The following is an 18,481-nucleotide window of genomic DNA, read 5'->3' on the forward strand; positions in this document are numbered from 1 at the left end:
GATCCATCATTTACCAACAGACCGACCTCGCCGGCCACTGCTATTATGCCATGTGCACTCTGGATTGCCACGTGGTCAGGCGGACGGACCAGTCCTGCCCCAGCAGCGTGTCACCTCCTGCCCCGACCACCTCCCCCCACGGCTTCTCCCCGTCGGCCCCCGTGCCTGTCACTAAGCAGGGGTGCCCGAACGCAGTCCCCCCAAGAATGGTAACTCCCCCTCTCTGCCCTTCTCAGAGGCTGGTGCAGGGACTCTCGGCATCTTTCCAATTCAGCTGTGGGGGGAAAGTCAGTCACCCGCGGGCTGAAGCAGGCTGACTGTTGGGAAGTGGTCAGTTCTGGTCCTGCAGGGCTGCCGGGAGGGGGTGCCAACCGGGGAGCTGGCAGTGTGTGCAGCCAGCAGCTGATGGGGTGCCCGAGCGGGTGGGCGGGGCTCCGGGTGGGGCCGGGCAGCCGGGGAGGGTGTGTGGGGTCGGGGCAGAGCTCCGGGGGGGGAAGGCCCTGTGTGTGGAACAGGGTGGCAGGGGCTGGACAAGGCAGGTCCCGTCCCCTGCTGGCTTCCCGCGGCTCCCCTCCTGGGGGGACTGCAGCCTCCCCAGGCTGAGAGCTGTCCTTCCACAGAAAGGCGAGACCTGGCCCATGCCCAACTGCTCTCAGGCCACTTGTGAGGGCAACGGCATCATCAGCGTGCACCGGCGCCACTGCCCCCACGCTCAGCCGCCGACCTGTGCCAACGGCTTCCCCCCCGCCAAGGTGGCCGACCACGACGGCTGTTGTCCAGGCTACCAGTGCCAGTGTGAGTCGGGAGCCAGGCGGGGCAGTGGGGCCGAGGGTGTCCCGCCGAGGGGGCGGGATGCACTTGGGTGAGCTAGCAGGGAGGACTGCCCGACAGCGAGGTGGGGAATGGATGGCGCCAGGCCTCCACCGGGGCGCCGAGTGGAATCCCGCCCAAGCCCCAGGGCCCCCGGGGCCGTGTCAGGCGGGAGGAGGCCGAGAGGGCCTGGCCCCACCGCTCAGGCCTCATCAGCTCCCGCCGGACAGAGTCCTGTGCCGGTGCTGGGCAAGTGCGTCCCGGGGCAGACGTGCCGGTCGGGAGGCCCCGTGTGAGGCCGCTCTGTGCCCACAGGTGTGTGCAGTGGCTGGGGCGACCCCCACTACATCACCTTCGATGGCACGTACTACACATCCCCGGGCAACTGCACCCACATGCTGGTGCAGCAGATCGTGCCCGTGTATGCCCACTTCCGCGTGCTCGTCGACAACTACTTCTGTGGGGCCGAGCACGGGCTCTCCTGCCCGCAGTCCATCATCGTCGAGTACCGGCAGGACCGCGTCGTGCTGACCCGCAAGCCCGTCCTTGGTGTGATGACCAACCAGGTGGGGAGCCCCCCAGGCAGCTCCCCGCAGACCGGGGCGGCTGGGGGCGCCGCCTCATTCTGTCTCGTCCCCGGCCGTGTCTAGATCATCTTCAATGAGAAAGTGGTCAGGCCCGGCTTCCAGAAGGATGGCATCATCGTGTCCCAACTCGGCATCAAGATGTATGTGACCATCCCCGAGCTTGGCGTCCAGGTCATGTTCTCCGGCCTCATCTTCTCGGTGGAGGTGCCTTTCAGCAAGTTTGCTAACAACACAGAGGGCCAGTGCGGTGAGTCCCGTCCCCACCGGGCCCTGCGGACGCTGGGCCCTTTCTCTGCTGGTGGTACATAGCCGAGAGGGTCCGTGTTGGGAAGGGTCGCGCAGGGGGAGACCCCCGGGGACCGCATTCTCGGCCGGGGCGGAGGCTGCTCGCGTGGCCCCGAGCCTGCAGGTGTTTCTGCTTTCCAGCCGCACCGAGAATGTGCGGGACGTGCACCGGAGGGGCCGGGGCCTGGGCCCCATGCCCGAGGCTCACACCCATCCACCCTCCACAGGGGGTAGGGAAATGTCTAGGGTCAGGTCCTTCAGCCAACCCATCTGGGGCTGCCCCGAGCGTCAGGGCCCCACCCCCAGCTCGGGGGCCCCGCGGCCCACGGGTGGGGGGCTCTCGGCTGTCCCCTGCCGGCCTGACGCCCAACCCCCTCCGACCCCAGGCACCTGCACCAATGACAAGAAGGATGAATGTCGCCTGCCTGGGGGGGCGGTGGCGGCCTCCTGCTCCGATATGTCCGGCCACTGGAAGGTGACAACACCCCACCAGCCACTCTGCCAGAGACCTTCCCCGACGCCCCCTCCAGCCAGGCCCACGCCTTCGCCCACCCCATGCTCGTCGTCCTCAATCTGCCAGCTGATTCTGAGCAAGTGAGATTTGGGGAGGGGCCAGGCAGGCAGCCCCCCGACCGCACCCTCCACCGCCTACGGTGGCTCCCAAGGGAGCAGGGGGTCGGGGCGGGTGGAGCAGAGCCGTGGGTCGCTGCTGGGACACCAGGCACCGGGCCGGCCGGGTGGGTCGGCTTCCGCTAGCTCGCTGTGGGTCTGGGCCCGCGTCATCACCCCAGGGCAGCACCCGGTTTCCGGGCCGATGGGGAGGCCCAGGGGAGAATCTGAGAAAGAAACAGCCGTGCTGCGGCGGGCCGTCCTCCTCGGGGCACGCACACCTAGGGGAGAGCCCGGGCTGCCCCCTGACCTGGCCTCGCTGGCCACAGGGTCTTCGAGCAGTGCCACGCTGTGATCCCCCCGATGACCTTCTACCAAGGCTGCGTCTTCGACCGGTGCCATAAGACCAGCTCGGACGTGGTGTGCTCCAGCCTGGAGCTGTACGCGTCCCTCTGCGCCTCCCGCGGCGTGTGCATCCACTGGAGGAGCCACACCAGCCACGTGTGCCGTGAGTGCCTGCCCTGTCCCAGCGAGCCATGGCGGGAGGCCGGTGGCCCGGGGGACAGCAGCTGGGCTTCCTGGAGGAGGAGGCTTGACTCCAGGGCAGAGTGTACTCAGCTCCTGGCGAGTAGTGGGGAGCCCCCAGGTCGGGGTGCCCGGGGCCTGGAGCACAGGGGTGGCAGTTGTGGGCAGGCAGGGCACGCAGGGGTGGGGCCCGCGGGGGCCAGCTTCTGGGCTGCAGAGCCCCCAGCAGGCGTCAGGCACTCAGTGGGTTCCTAGGGATGAGGCTCAGGGCAAGGCCTGGAGTTTGCTCTGGGCTGGTGCCCTTGGCCTCAGCTGTGCCCCCCACCCCACAGCGTTCACCTGCCCTGCTGACAAGGTGTACCAGCCCTGTGGCCCGTCCAAGCTCTCCTACTGCTACGGGACAGACAACACCAGCCTCACGTACGCACCTGCCTCTCCCTCCTAGGCCTTCCCCAGAGCCCCCGGCTGGCCTTCTCCTACCCTGGGGGGCACAGGGACCAGGCCAGCCCTCTGCTGTCCCCACAGAGTTCTGCAGGACGCTGGCCCCATCACAGAAGGCTGCTTCTGTCCAGAGGACATGATGCCTTTCAGCACGAGCTATGACGTCTGTGTGCCCATAGACTGCCACAGTATGTGCCCACGGGTGGGGCTGGGGGCTGACAGGTGCACAGGACCAGCTCCCCCCATGGATCTGTGCTTCCCAGCCAGATCCTGGGGCTTTCTGCCGTGGCTCGGGACCGCCTGGGCCCCCAACATGGGTCCTGCCCCTGAAAAGTGGGGGGCCGCAGCTGCCCACCTGTGACCTCAATCTCTCTCCCTCCAGAGTGCCTGGGGCCCCACGGGGAGCCTGTGGAGGTGAGTGTGGCCAGCTGGGGTGGGGGGCGGGGCGTCCTCTCAGTGCCAGAGCCTCAGAGGAGGGGCAGGGAGGGGTCAAGGCTCCCAGAGGGGGGCACCCGCCCCTGGGGTGGCCATGTCCTATCCTCTAGTGGGGCCCCCTCCTGCTCCGCTGGTTCACAGTGAGAACGGAGGTGGTCACCCACCTGGCGCCTCCCACCCATCTCCCGCCCCTGAAGCCCCTTCCCTGTCGGCTCCCCCCGGCTCCCCCCGGCTCCCCCGCCGGCCCTCAGCCGTGGGCTCCCGGCACCCCTCTGTCTGGCTGCAGCCATGCTTGGACCGGCGGGGGCCAGGCCCACGGTCCTGGGCTCACACGTGCCTCGCCCTGCAGCCCGGCCACACCATCCACGTGGACTGTCAGGAGTGCACCTGTGGGAACAGCACGCTGACCTTGATCTGTCAGAGGAAGCCCTGCCCCCTGCCCCCAGCCTGCCCCGTGCCCGGCTTCGTGCCCGTGCCTGCAGCCCCCCAGGCCGACCAGTGCTGTCCCCAGTACAACTGCGGTGAGCCCGGAGTTGCTGCCCCCCTGCCTCCGCCTGAGCGCACGGGGCCCCTGCCCACCAGCTGCTGCGGTGCGGGCACCAGTCACGGGGGGGCACAACCAAGGGGACAGCACCCTCCCGCCCCCCACTAAGGCCTCAGCTGGTGACCCCCCCAACAGACATGCTCTGGGATGGGTGGGTATGCCAGGAGGGCAGGGGGGTCCTCTGCCCAGGCCACCCAGAGTGGCCTGTGCCCTTGGAGAGCTGGCCCGCTGGGTGGGCGGCACTGCTGGGACCCCTGGGGACAGCACTGGGCTGGGGGTGGGAGCGTGCAGAGCCAGACGCAGGCCCCTGAGTGGACCTTCCCGTCCACCGCAGCCTGTGACCCCAGCTACTGCCCCAAGCCCGTGGCCTGTCCCGAGGGCTCCAGCCTGATCTTGACCTACGAGGAGGGGGCCTGCTGCCCGAACCAGAACTGCAGTGAGTGTCTGCAACCTCCTCGTGGGCCGCCCGGGCACTGCGGAGGTGGGGGGCAGCCTCTCTCAGGGTCTTCTGTGGCTCGGGGTGACCCTGGACAAAGGCGCAGCTGGAGCACCACTGCCTGGTGCCCGGGGGCCAGCCCACGCTCGCGATACGTGCGGTCTCCACTGCTCTGGGGGCCGGGGGGCCGGGGGGCGGCAGGGGGCGAGGGTGGATCTGTGAGACTGCGCGTCCCCTCTCGGACAGGCTGGAGTGTCTGCAGTGTCAACGGCACCTTGTACCAGGTAAGAGCGACACGGAGGTCAGGACCCCCGTGGCACCCAGGGAGCTGAGCCCTCCCTGTCCCTGCCCCTGCCAGCTTCGCCCCGAGATGGGGCCTGCCGGCCGTGCCAGGCCCCCCGCCAGCCCGGGTGCCCCTCCAGCAGCAGTGAGCTCTCGGGGGCCACAGCCCACAGCCCCGCGTAGCTGAGGCCAAGTTCGGCCCCCCGGCTTCGCCACTCCTCAGCATCAGCAGGGTGGGCGAGGCCCACATCCCTCGGCTCTCTCCTGAACGTGACAAGGGCCCCCAACCTCAGTTTCCCCCGGCTGGGCCCTCTTGAGCATGTGACCTCCCTGGGCACCCTGGTCACAGGGCGCAGGCTTGGGGCTCCCTGCCCCCCCGCCAGGAGGCAGCACCTAGGGTCACCCAGAGGGCCCGGTCTGCCTAGCGGGGGCCAGGCCCGGAGGGGGACGTTCCGGAAGCTCACCGGCCCTGGCCGCCCCGACTCTCCCCAGCCCGGCTCCGTGGTCTCCTCCAGTCTGTGTGAAACGTGCTGGTGCGAGGTGCTCGGCCGTCCCCCTTCGGACACGGCCGTGATCAGCTGCGACACCCAGATTTGCAACACCCACTGCCCCGTGGTGAGTGCCTGCTGCCACCACCCTGCCCTGCCGCCCGGGGCAGCCGGTGCTGGGGCTCAGGCTCACGGCCACGTCTCCCCGCAGGGCTTCGAGTACCGGGAGCAGAGCGGGCGGTGCTGCGGTGGGTGCGAGCCGCAGGCCTGCGTCCTCAACACCAGCGACAGCTCCGTCCACCTCTTCTACGTGAGTCCTGGCTGTGGGCGGGCTCGGGGCCACGGGGCCGCGGGTGAGTCCTGGCTGGGGCGAGGCCACACCTCCCAGGAGCTCCGGCGGAGGCCGGGGCTCGGGGCCAGGTCCCACCCCTGCCTGGACGGAGCTGCTGTGAGGTGCACAGTGGCAGCAGGGGTGGGGAGTGCTGAGCCGGCCACGTCCTGGCGCACTGGGGGGCCCCTGGGGAGCGGTCATTGTGGGGCTTGCACCTGGCAGAGGCCAGGAGGGCTCTGGAAGCCCACGGGCCGGGAGGCGGACAACAGACCTCCCCTGCCCGCTCACCCTGCTGGCCGGCTCCTCCTTGCAGCCCGGCCAGTCCTGGTCAGACCCTGGGAACCCCTGTGTGACCCACGAGTGTGAGGAGCACCGGGACGGGCTTGTGGTGGTGACCAGGAAGAAGGCGTGTCCCCCACTCCGCTGTCCTGCGGTGAGCTCCGGGAGCCCACAGCCCCACCTGGCCCCCTGGGCGCCCATGGGAGGCCACCGCAAGATTCGCCCGGGGGTGGAGGTGGGGAGCCGAGGTCGGCCCGGTGCGGTGGCCGCGGGGGCGCTGCCCACCTCCGTGGGGCACTGTCCCCTCCTGTGCGTCCCCCCACTTCTGGGACGGCTGCCCCGGCCCTCACGGCAGCCCTTTTGTCGGCACAGGACCAGGCCCGGCCGAGTGCGGATGGTTGCTGTCTGTCCTGTCTTCCATCAAACAGTGAGCGGGGGTGTCCTCGGGGGGTGGCCGATCCCGCCCAGGGGGGCCCAGGGCTCCCGGCCAGTCCCGACCCTCTGCATGGCCTCCTGTGTCGCCCCCAGTCTCGACCTGCGCCATGTTCAACAAGTCCCGGGTCATCACGCAGCAAGGCTGCAGCTCCATCCTGCCTGTGCCCCTGTGCCAGGGCAACTGTGGGGACAGCGCCTCCATGTACGTGAGCCCCCTCCTCAGCCCGGCCCGCTTGCGCGGGGCAGGGTCTGCACTGGGCGCGGGGGACAGAGAAGGGCGGGGGCAGGGCGGCAGGGGCAGCGGCCCGCGTCCGGCTGGTGGGTTTGGGGACCACAGACTCAACGGCCCCATTGGTGGCGCGCCTGGGGGTCAGCTGTGGCTCGCTGGTGGCCTGGTCAGCTGCGGTAGTGTTCACACCCCGCAAGGGGCGCGTGGGCGCGTGCACCTGTTACAGGCCGGAGCGCCTCTGAGAGCAGGTGGCCGTGACACAGGTGGGGCGCTCGGGGTCTGACGTGGCTGCGGGCCACGTGGCACCCGCGCTGAGCAGGCCCCGCCCACAGGTACTCCCAGGAGGCCAACGCCGTGGAGCACCACTGTGAGTGCTGCCAGGCGCTGCGCGTCTCCCTGAGGAACGTGACCCTGCACTGCAAGGACGGCTCCAGCAGGGCCTTCAGCTACCCCCACGTGGAGGAGTGTGGCTGCGTGGGGCAGCGCTGTGGATCTCACGGCACCCCGGGCCACGCGGAGTGGCCGGGGCCTGTGCAGAGCGATGAGGACCAGAGCCAGGAGATGGAGCGTGCGAGCGGGAAGAGCGGGGCCAGGGCCACAGGCCCTCCCAGCCGGCTGACCAGCACCCGTCCTCAGGGCTCCCGGCCACCCCCGTCCGGGATACACCGATAAGAGCGTCCTATTCCCTACAGCCTCGGCTCCAGGGGACCGAGACCAGGCTGCCCTGCCCGCCCACCTCGCCCCTCCCCGGGGTCCGGCTGGCCCTTGGATGTGCGGCGGCCCCGACCAACCTGCAGCCCCGCTTGGGACCAGGCTGGGGCGGGCAGGGCTCCTCTGGCCGCAGGTCCAGCCTGCGTTCCCAGGACTTGAGCATCACGGTGGTCACTTGGACTGGGTGCCCGGCTGTTTGGCCTGCCACCAGGGGGCACAGCCTCACCCTGTTGGCCCTGGGCCGCAGGAAGTGACCCACTGGATTCACAAATACACTTGGAGCATTTTGCAACGTGTGGACTCTGTGTGGTTTTTAAGCTTGTCCGTAAAACCCAGGAATGGGGTGGGGACAGACTGGGTGCCAGAGGGCCCACCCCACACCCTCAGCTGGCCCCCAGGACTGGGCAGCCAGGGAGGTCGGCCGGGGCCCTGCTGCCTCCAGCTGCTGGGGAACAGCACGTATCCATGCACAGAACAGAGGGAGGGAGGGCGTCCTGTATGGCCCTGCCTATCCACCCCGCTGGTCACACCGGACACCAGTAGGCCTTGCGTGCTGAAGGAACCTTCTAGAAGAGGGCTCCGTCTTTTTCCCACAAAGCATCAGACCCCTCACCACATAGACGCCGGGTTGGGTGTGTGTGCACGAGTGTGTGTGCGTGTGCGCACTCGTGAGCACAAAGGCCCACCGCAGACCAAACCCTTGCCCCTCCCCTCATCCTCCCTGGGACCCCAACTCTGCCCTGAGAACCTCCACGTTCCTCAACCCCTTCCTTGGAGGCCCCGGGGAGGCCCCAGACCACACCCCCAGCAGCATGCTGGCCTCAGGCTGGACCCAGCCCCACAGCAGCCCTGGGAGCGTGGACAGGGCTCACCTTGCCCCCAAGACCTGGCCAGAGCAGCCCCGGGTGTGGTCGGCACCACCCTTTACAGTTTCTGTAGTGCACCCACCTGGATGGTGTTGCCCTCACCCCTGGTCCAGTCCCCAGCCCTGCCCGCCCCAGCCGTCGCTGCAGCCACACGGCAAGGGGGACCGACCTTGGAGCTTGACCCCTCCTATCAGTGACCAGCTGGTGCCGGAGGGGTTCCCTTGGGCTCAGGAGACCACCTGAGTGTGAGGTGGACGGCCACGGCCACACAGGAGCAGGGAACAGGCTGCTGGCCCCACGGGACGCCCTCCTTGGGAGCCGCACATTCTCAGGCCTCTGGCTTCAGGAGGCGCTCTTCCACTGACCGCTTGACCCCACGGCTGTGGGCGGCACCCACGTCAGTGCCCCTGACCCCCCTGAGCGGCTCGGGTGTCAGAGGGAGCCGCCTCTTCCTCGGGGTGCAGGGTGCAGTGACTAATCCCTCACCCCCTGGGGACAGCCCAGCCCCCTGCCTGGATCTGGGGCTGGCGGCAGGAAGTAACCAGAGAGCGGGTCCCTGCCCGCCAGCCCCAGCCCCAGCAGCCCTGGCCAGATTATGCAAGTTGTTTCTGGAAAGAGCTGCAAGCTAGGTGTAGCCACCAAGGCCCCCAGGAGGCTCTTCCCACAGGGGAGGCTCCCCAGGCTGCAGCCTGGGGCCACCACCCCTCTTGGACTCTAGGAGGCTGTGGGGATGAGTTGTCATCTCTGGGGTGGGGATAAGTGACCAGAAGTGGCCCCCGTGGGCCTGGCTGTCCCGGGCAGCTTCAGACCCCACCTCCCACGGCCTCGTCCGAGTCTGGCCCGGAGAGCCTTCCAGGGCCGGGTGGGATGCTGGTGGCTCTGACAGGGAAGGGCTGTTCCGCACTCATGCTTGGAGAGTCCAGATGGGGAGGCAGCTTCTGCCCAAACCAGGGACGCCAAGCATGCCCAGAGATGGACACAGGATGCTGGGGAGCCTGTGACCATGTGGGCGGGTTGCAGCTGCTTCCAGAGCCAGAGCCCCAAGGCCCCGGGGCTGGCCTGGTCCTGGGCGCACGGGGGCTACAACTCTGACCTCTTTGGCCACAGACCTGGGCCCTGGTGCTGGGTTGGCGTCGCAGAGAGCCCAGGGGGCTTTGGGTGATGGACACAGAGGCCTCTGGGGCGGCCACCTAAGCTTTGGGAGCAGAGACCAAAGAAGGATGATTTTGGGGACAGAGTGAGGACTTCTGGGCTTGGGGATGAGGCAGGAGGGCAGCTGGTGGGCTCCTGCTGGACGCTGGACACACGGGTGCTGCCCTCGGGGCGCCCCCTTCCAGATGGGCATGGCGTGCCGGCAGTGGGCCGGCCCCTGTGAAGACCTGGGCGCACCTCAGCCCAGTGACACACTCTGTGGTCAGGAAGCAGCAGACAAAGTGTCCACCTACAAGAGAAAACCCAGCGGAATCAGCAGAAGCCCCCAGAAGCAACGACAGTCTGGCTTGGTGGCCGGACCCATGACCCTCGGCCCCTCTGGAAACGTCCGTAGTGTCAGAACCGTGCTGTGAACGGCTGTCCGGCGAGGGGTGGGGGTGGGGAATGGCCGCGCCTTGGACTGGGGACATGTGGGACACGGAGCAGGACCGGAAGAAGGAGCCGAGGGGAGTGTGCGCCCGAGACGGCTGCCCCGTGTGGCCCCAGGCGGAGCCGCCGCGGTGAGGTCTGGGGAGGCAGTTGGCAAATGCATTGTGTCAGAGGCCCTCACACGTCCATTCTGCTGTGACAAGGCACAGGGAGGTCAGATCCAGGGGTGCACGCTGGAGCACGGCAGCCCCCGCTGGCCAGGGGGGCTGGGGCCCTGAGGGAGACCCTCCTGCTCCCGGGCCTGGCTGAGCTGGGCAATGGTGGGCAGAGCACACAGATTACTCGGAAGAAGGCCGCAGGGCAGTAAGGCAGAAAAGGGCAAGAGGTTGAGGTGGGGGGATTCTGGGGCCTGTGGGCAGGGGGCAGGGGTCCCAGGCTGTACACGCTGCCGGTGCGTCCGAGGTAGGCCAAGAGAAAGGTGGCCAGGTGGTCGAGTGGGGTGCAAGGGTCAGCGAGGACCAGGCTGTAGTCCTGGGGGGCCTTAGTGAGGGGGCTCTGGGGGTCCGGGCAGAGGTGGTTCAGCCCTGCCTTGTCCTTCAGACCCCTACTGCTGGTTGAGGATGGACAGAGGGGGTGATGGAAGGAGCGGGAGAGCAGCTGGGAGGCTGGGCTCAGGGCAGGTGGGGAGTGAGGAGGGGTCAGGGGTAAAGGTGATAGGCCAGCCAATGGACAGCAGGCAGGAGGGGCTGGGAGGCCAGAGCTCCACAGGGCCACGCTGGAGGTGACGGTGGGAAGGGAGGGGAAGGAAGGGGAGCAGAGGGGAGGGTGGGCCCCCTCGCTGTACTCCCAGACTGAGGACCCTGGAGGGGAAGACGTGGACGTGGGGAGAGATCCCTTGGACGAGACTGAAAATACCAGCTGTGCCCAACAGCTTGGGAAAACACTTTGATGACCTGGGGTTCCTAAGCGCCCTGTTCTGGGCCCAGGACCCCGGGCTGCCCAGTGCCCGCCCCAGGGTCTCAGGCACCTGAGCAGGGGTTGCCTGGTGGGGCTGGAAGCTGGGTTCCGGGAAGGGTGCCAAGGACAGGTCGGATCCGAGGCCGCCTGATGAGGACCCTCCACTCCTCCAAGGCAAACAGCTTGGGTGGCCCCCCAGTGGGGCTCAGGGGACACGTGCCCCACTTCCCACTCCATCAGTGCCCCTGCCAAGCCCAGGGTCACCCGTCCCTGTGTGAGCACCACAGCCCATCCCCCATGCAGTGACAGAGCAGGTCGGGTGCCCTCAGGGGATGGGGGAGGGGGGACCCAGCCCACTTCAGGAGCTCTGTCTGAGTAGGGGGACCCAGAAACTCCCGCCTTGGCCCCAGCCCTTCCTCCTCCCAGGGGAAGCAGCCCCAGGAGCACCCCAGCTGAACACGGAGCCAGGAGCCCTAAGCAGTAGCCCTGCCTTGCATCTTGGTTGGTCCCAAGTAGAGCCCAGGGGTGGAGGGCTCCTTCCTGCACTCCACCCCCACAGCCGTTGGCCCTGGCCCCAGGAGGCCGCCTAACCTGGTCTCAGCAGGAAGCCGGGGCCTGGGGCTCCTCCGTGGGGGGGTTGGGGGGCACATTCCCTGATAGCCCCAGCCCAGACAAGGGTCCTGTTGTCCAGAGGCTTTGTTCTGTCCTCAACCGATGGCTCCCAAGCTTCCACGGGTCCGCGAGAGGACCAGTCAGTGCTAGCGCTTTGTGGAAACCAACAAAAAGCCGAGCCCTGTGGAGAGCAGCCCTGGTGGGGGCCACACCCCACGATGGGTCAGGACCTGCCCCGGAGCCCGGTCGTACGCCCAGCACCTCATCCGCTGTAGTGGGAGCTTGCTTGGCTCACGAAGCCCACTGAGTTCTCGCGGGGACTCCACCTCCCCGCCCACAGTCATCACAGATCGCTGTCCCCGGGCAGCATCCATACCTCCAACTCCGGCCATCGGGGAAACCGAGTCTCTGTTTCCGGAGAAACGGAGCTGCTCTTCCGTCTGCATGTGGGTGTGCGTGTCACACACACACGGTCTTGGCGTGACGTGCAGATGTGGACACAGGCGGGGGGCACCAGAGCCCCGGGAACAGCAGGAGCCCCTCTTCCAGAGAGGCCGTTGCTGGGCAGAGAGGCCTGGCTCTGACCCTCATCCCCCCCACACAAAGTCCAGCTCACCGTGCATGCCCCCAGCAGCCTTTCCCGCCCGCCCAGACATTACTAGGCACTGCCCCGCCGACCCCATGAGCTGGGTTAATAGTTCAGAGTTAAATCCACTGACCACTGACCTGGGGGCGGCTCTAGCCCCAGCCTATGGCCTCACGACCCGAGCCTGGGGATGTAATCTTGCGTCCCCACAGGAGCAGCATGGACATGCTCACGTCTAGTGTCTTAGCTCCGCACGCTCCACACCTACTTACCGAGCGCGATGGCCACGTCCCCGACTTCGGGATGCAGCAGGGGCCCTGACAGAACACAAGAAGACATCCAGGCACCAGGGGTCCCCTGACAGCCTCCCCAAGAAAATGTAAGAGGGTGAAGTCGGTGGCTGCCGGAGATGGTGCCGGGCCCCACAGAGGGACAGTGCTCTGCTGCTCAGCCTCCCCAGCTGTGGGGCCTGAGCCAGGACAAGGCTGGCATGCAGGATGCGGGTGTGTCCCGCCCCCACCCCCCGTCCCTTCTCCAGGTCACTGGTCACTGCTGGGGCCCTGGGGCTGGTGGGGTGGGCCAGCGGGGGGAGTCAGTGGGCGGGCCTTGGTGTGGATGCCCTGGTGCCCCGGCCACCGGCATTGACGCCTCTCTCTGCATGAAGTGGGGGAAGTGGACCCCTCCGCCAATCTTGTGGGTGCTGAGTCAACACTGGGGTTCCTGGAGGAAAGGGAGGGTCTGTTTGCCGGTTGACACTTGGTAATCTCTGCCTTCCACTAGGACGCTGCTGTCCCTCCTGCTGTTTGCTCTCCCTCTACTGTGTTAATCTTGAGCAAACCAGACTCAGTGGCTTGCCTCTGACCTTCTCTTCTGTCCACACCAGCCCTGCCCATGCTGGGCCATGCCTGCCCCCCCACCACCACCCAGGCTCCCAGACTTCCCAAGACCATGCATGGGGGTGCTGCTTCTCCTGGAGATTCACCAGGGCTGGGGGGAAGGGGGAGGGAGGGGGAGACGGGGAGGAGGAGGCACCTGGTGCACCTGCCTTAGGACCAGCCACAGGGCGGGGCCCCTGGAAGTGCAGGATCCCCTTGTGTGCACATCGGCCACCTCCTTGGGCTGGCTTTGCCCGGAAGATGGAGTGGCTGCCCGCCCCCTATTTCCTCCTCCACTCCCGGCCTTGTCTTCTCCCCTCCACTGCTTGCTGCGTGCTGGCCTCCCTCAAGTCCATTCCCCAGATGGCAGCCAGAATGGAGCTTTCTGGAGAACCTTTTATTTTGATGTGGTTTCAAGTTTATGGGTAAGTTGCAGAGATCGTATAAAGAGCTCCTGTCTGCCCTTTATCCAGATACACGGATGTTTGCATCTCGCTCCCTTCACTTTTGCTGTTTGCTCTCGTGTGTGCGTGCACCTGCCCGCCCTCTGTATCCGAGCCACGTGGGTTTAAGAGGCATGCCCCTTCACCCCGACATAGGTGGGTGTGTGCCTCCTAGAAACAAGACAGGGGTCACGCTCAGCAGAGTCAGCAGTGACACACAGCACCCTCTAAACCACAGTCCTGATTTTCCGATCCTGATTGTCATAGCCACACATTCTCCCAGACCAGGATTTGATCCAGGACCCCATGTCCCATGTGCACCATCCCTCTTCTCCTTTAGTCTGGGATCTGTCCTCAGCCTTTCGCTGTGTTCCTTGACCATGACCTTTTCAAGGGGTGCAGACTGGTTAGGTTGTGTAGCACCCCCAAATCTGGGTCTGTGTGCAGCTTCCTCACTTTAGGCAGGAAAAATACCACAGAGCAAATGTGTGCTTCTCTGTACTTCGCACCTGGAGGCACCTGGAGGCACCCGACGTCGACTGGACCCATTGCCAGGATGGATGTCCACCTGCATCACTCAGGGTGTGTCTGGCAGGTCACTCCACTGGAAACCAACAATCTGCCCCTTGGAACCAAGACGGGTCTGATGGGAGATGTCTGGGGCCTGCAGGTGCCTCGCCCCTCAGGCTGTCACCATGACCGATGCCTTTCTAGTCCCGTCCACTCTTCTTGGTTGGCATTCTTCTGCAGAAAGAGCTCTCTCTTTTTTCCCATTTACTTATTTTTAATTTATTCATTTATATCAGAACAGGCTCATGAACTTCTGTTTTCAGTACAAATCTTTTTAAAAATATAAACCAATCAGGAAATTAGTGGAGCAGGTAGCTCTAAGTGTTTGTCCACCTTAGAAACACTGAAAAAAACAAGGACAAATGGTCTGAGCCAACTTTGTGGAGCTCTATACACAGTCAAAGGTTTACAGAAACCACACTAATGTCCAAGCAAGAAAAGGCCATCTTCAAAATGGTCGGAAATTCCTGTGGCAATTTTTTCTCATCCTTGCCCCCACCCCAACCCCAGTGCATTGATGGCTTTGTCCTTGGATTGGCAGCCTGGTCCCCATTCCTCCCCCCAAACCAGAAGGAGCAGAGAATGTCATGTCTGCAGGTTGCTGTGCTCATCTGCTCTAAGCTGTCTGGTAGGTGGGTACCCGGAGGGCTGACACAAGGTGCTCACCTCTGTTTTGCTTACCTTGGCACTCAGGTGGCTGAAGCAGCAGGCACTGCTCTCACAAGTTGCTAGGTGACTACAGACCCACAGACTCCTGGAGCAAGCAATCACAGGTGGGGACACACAGTAGTGCCCCTTTGGCCTGCACAGGTTGAGGTAGGGCTTTTTGGGAAATTAGGACATCTGAAAGCAGGTATGTGCACATGGGGATTTGGAAAGCCACGACCATGCTCGGGCAAGATCCCCAGGTCAGAGAAAGCTTACCCGAGTGCTGTGGACTGTCCCAGCACAGAGCCAGGCTGCAACACGGGAGAGCTCTGGAGAGGCAAGGAAACTCTGCCAGAGCATTAGATGGACATGAACTAAAGGAGCAGAGACTTCAGTGATCATACCAGGTGATCCCTGAAGTGATCAACATCGTTTGGAAAAGTCTCAAAACAAAGGGACACTTCAGCCTTTGACAACAGTGAAAGGAAGGAGGAAAAGAAAAGAAAAAAAACCCAGCAAACACCAGAGAAGGGTGAGAATCTAACTTCCAAAACTACCATATTATAATAGTCAAATCCCCAATTTTCAACAAAAATCAAGGGCCTCACAAAGAAACAAGAAAGCATGGCTATTAAAGGGAACAAAATAAACTGATAGACATCATGCCCAAGGAAGTCCAGGTGTCAGAATTACTAGACAAGGACTTTGCAACAACTGGGTTAGGTGTGTCCCGAGGGCCAGAGCAAAGCCCGGACGGGACCAAAGGCAATCAGAACATCGATCCACGCACAAAACGAGAATGTCAACAAACAGATAAAAAAGAGTATGAAAAAAACCAAACAGGAATTCTAGAGCTGAAATGCACTACAACCGAAGCGGGAAATTTGCTCGAAGACAGGAATGAGGGGATGTGAGCAGGCAGGACACCATCGAGTCGGCTGACACAGGCATGACGAGGGTCCCAGAAAAGACGAGAAAGGGGCAGAGGTGTTGTTTGAAGAAATCAAAGTGAAAAATTCCAAGAAGCTCAAGAAACTCCAAGTGGGATAAACTCAGAGAGATCGACACCGACACTGTATAATCAGACTGCTGGCAGACATCGCGGGGATCCTGAAGGCACCTCGAGACAGGCGGCTCGTCACCTGCAAGTTCTCCCCAAAGACACCGTTAGCTGACTTGGCTGCGGAGATCTCGGAAGACAGAAGGCCGTGGACGATAGAGCTTGACGTCCTGAAAGAAGCCGCGGTCAGCCACGGATTCGCTATCTGGCAGAACTGTCGTTCAAAAACGAGGGAACAATTAAGCCATTTCCAGGTAAACAAACGCTGGGGGAGTGCTTCAGGACAAGCCCTCCTCTACAAGAGGTATTGAAAGGAGCCCCTCGGGCTGAAAGGAAGGACACCAGATGGTCAGTCAAAGCTGTATGCGGAAGGAAAGGTCTGCCATCAAGCCAAGCATGTGGGCAAATAAAGAAGTCAACATTGCCATAATTTCTGTTTGTCACTCCACTCTTAATTTCGTATGGGATCAGATGCACAAAAACAACCATAAATCTGTGTTGTACCGCCACCAAAGCAGGTGTGATTTGTCACAACAACACAAGGAGGGTGGGGCCACACAGGGGCATGAACAGCGGGAGCTCAGCCGGCACCAAGTCCGAGTAGACTGTGTAAGTCTGGGGTGTTTGGTGACCCCACGGCCAGCACACAGAGAGGGTCTGCACAACAGACACAAAAGGAAATGAGAAGAGAATAAGAATTTATCACTACAGAACCAACAAAGCACATGGAGAACAAAAAGCCAGAAGACACATGGAAGACAAACAGTTACCCGGTGGAGGCCAGTCTGTCCTTATCAGTCATTTCCGCAAATGTACAGACATTGACGGGATTGATTCAAAAAACACAACCCAACTCCACACCGTCTGCAAGACACTCATGTTAGAACCAAGGTTACAGGGGCACTTGGGTGGCTCAGGCGTTAAGCATCTGCCTTAGGCTCGGTCACGATCCCGGGGTCCTGGGATCGAGCCCCACATCGGGCTCCCTGCTCCGCGGGAAGCCTGCTTCTCCCTCTCCCACTCCCCCTGCCTGTGTTCCCTCTCTCCCTGTGTCTCTCTCTGTCAAATAAATAAATAAAAATCTTTAAATAAAAAAAAAAAGAACTAAGGTTACAGACAGGTAGAAAGCGAAAGCTTAGAAAAATATATTCCATGCAAATAGTAACCAAAAGAGAGGGAGGGTGGCCACATCAATACCACATAAAGTAGACCTTCAATTCCAAACGATTAGGAGAGAGAGAGTAGGATATTCTGTATTGATAAAAAGTCAATTCCACAAGAACATACTGCAATTATAAAGACACATGCCCCACACCGCACAGATGCAACCGTATGACGCACAGAGGACAGTGCGGAGGGGAGAGGCTACAGTCCCATGCGCTCCGTGATGGGCAGGACAACCCAACCAGGCTAATAAGGAAACGGAGGACTTGCACACGCCATAAACCTGTCATACCTGCAGACAAATGGAACACCCTCAACAGCAGAAGACCCGAGTTTCTCAAATGCACATGGAACATTCTCTGGGATAAACTATGTGTTATGCTCCGAAACAGGTTTTAATACGTTTTAAAATGTCAAAATCATACGAAGCATTTTTCCTGACTACAAAGGGATGAAGCTGCAGATCAACAGTAGAAGGAGAAGCGTGAGGGGCGCCTGGGTGTCGCCGTTGCTTGAGCGTCCAGCTCTTGATTCCGGCTGGGGTCATGATCTCTGGGTCCTGGGATCGAGCCCCGTGTTGGGGTTCCATGCTCCGCGGGGAGTCTATTTGAGATTCTCTGTCTCTCTCCCTCTGCTCCTCCCCCTGCTCCCGCTCTTTAAAGTAAATAAGTAAATCTTTAAAAAAAAAATAAAAGAAAAAGTGTGACATTCACAGATATGTGAATATTAAACAACATGGTATTTTTTTTTTTTAAGATTCTATTTATTTATTTGAGGGAGTAAGTGAGAGAGACAGCACAAGCAGGCGGGAAAGAGACAGAGGGAGAAGCAGACTTCCCACTGAGCAGGGAGCCCGATGGGGGACTTGATCCCAGGACCCTGATCATGACCTGAGCCGAAGGCAGACGCTTCACCGACTGAGCCACCCAGGCGCCCCTCAACAACACAGTCTTAACCAACAACAGGTGAAGAAGAGATTAGGGAATACTTAAAGATCAGTGAAAACAGTGAAACACGGCATGCCAAAGCCTAGGAGGCTCAGCAAGGGGAGTGCTGAGGGGAGATGCTCGGCTGTGAGCACCGACATGAGGAAGGGTCACAAATCGGCAGCCACATGGCACTCCCCAAGGCAGCAGCAAGAGAAGCGAGAACTGAACCTGGAGCTCTGGGGAGCAAGGCGCTCGTGACTGTCAGAGCAGGGATAAAGAAAACAGAGGACAGAAAGCTGCAGAGAGAACCAGCAAATCCAAAAGTTGTGTCTCTGCAAAGACAAAAAGAACTGACAGGCCACGGAGACAAGAGGGAAGACTCAGCGCCCAAGTCAAAAACGGAAGGGATGTTGTTACTGATCTTACAGAAATAAATGTGATCTTAAAGAGTCCTGCGAACAATTTTATCAGGTTTGATAAACTGGAAGAGATCGACGAACCAGACAGACGTGCCGCTAGCGTGGAGGGGGATCGGCAGTCACAGCCCTCCCCACAAAGAAAATCTCGGGACAAGAAGGCTTCACGGGTGTGGTCTGCCGCGTGTTTAGAGAAGAACCAGCACCGAAACTTCCCAAAGTCCTCCAAAACACTGCAGAGGACGGACCCGCTCCTGCCTGGCTCTGTGAGGCCAGCGATCCCCCAACACCGGAGCCGCACACAGACCTGTAACCACTGTGAACGCGGGTGCGGCAGTCCTCAACAA

General features: G+C 62.6%; 1 protein-coding gene across 1 annotated transcript in view; it reads left to right on the forward strand.

The window, feature by feature from the left end:
• The window catches only part of MUC5AC (mucin 5AC, oligomeric mucus/gel-forming), a 28,140-nt gene extending 20,752 nt beyond the window's left edge, over positions 1-7,388 (forward strand). Inside the window, exons 39-56 of the mRNA XM_078059101.1 lie at positions 1-209; positions 621-795; positions 1,126-1,376; positions 1,461-1,644; positions 2,069-2,276; positions 2,621-2,799; positions 3,149-3,236; positions 3,342-3,445; positions 3,640-3,671; positions 4,042-4,213; positions 4,571-4,672; positions 4,919-4,956; positions 5,447-5,569; positions 5,654-5,752; positions 6,087-6,206; positions 6,425-6,491; positions 6,581-6,689; positions 7,049-7,388. Coding sequence (XP_077915227.1) covers positions 1-209; positions 621-795; positions 1,126-1,376; positions 1,461-1,644; positions 2,069-2,276; positions 2,621-2,799; positions 3,149-3,236; positions 3,342-3,445; positions 3,640-3,671; positions 4,042-4,213; positions 4,571-4,672; positions 4,919-4,956; positions 5,447-5,569; positions 5,654-5,752; positions 6,087-6,206; positions 6,425-6,491; positions 6,581-6,689; positions 7,049-7,388 — 2,600 coding nt within the window. The remainder of the gene's footprint in view (positions 210-620; positions 796-1,125; positions 1,377-1,460; positions 1,645-2,068; positions 2,277-2,620; positions 2,800-3,148; positions 3,237-3,341; positions 3,446-3,639; positions 3,672-4,041; positions 4,214-4,570; positions 4,673-4,918; positions 4,957-5,446; positions 5,570-5,653; positions 5,753-6,086; positions 6,207-6,424; positions 6,492-6,580; positions 6,690-7,048) is intronic.
• Positions 7,389-18,481: the final 11,093 nt, after the last annotated feature.

The sequence above is a fragment of the Halichoerus grypus genome, chromosome 11 (assembly GCF_964656455.1).
Source record: "Halichoerus grypus chromosome 11, mHalGry1.hap1.1, whole genome shotgun sequence".
In the NCBI taxonomy this organism is placed as follows: Eukaryota; Metazoa; Chordata; class Mammalia; order Carnivora; family Phocidae; genus Halichoerus; species Halichoerus grypus.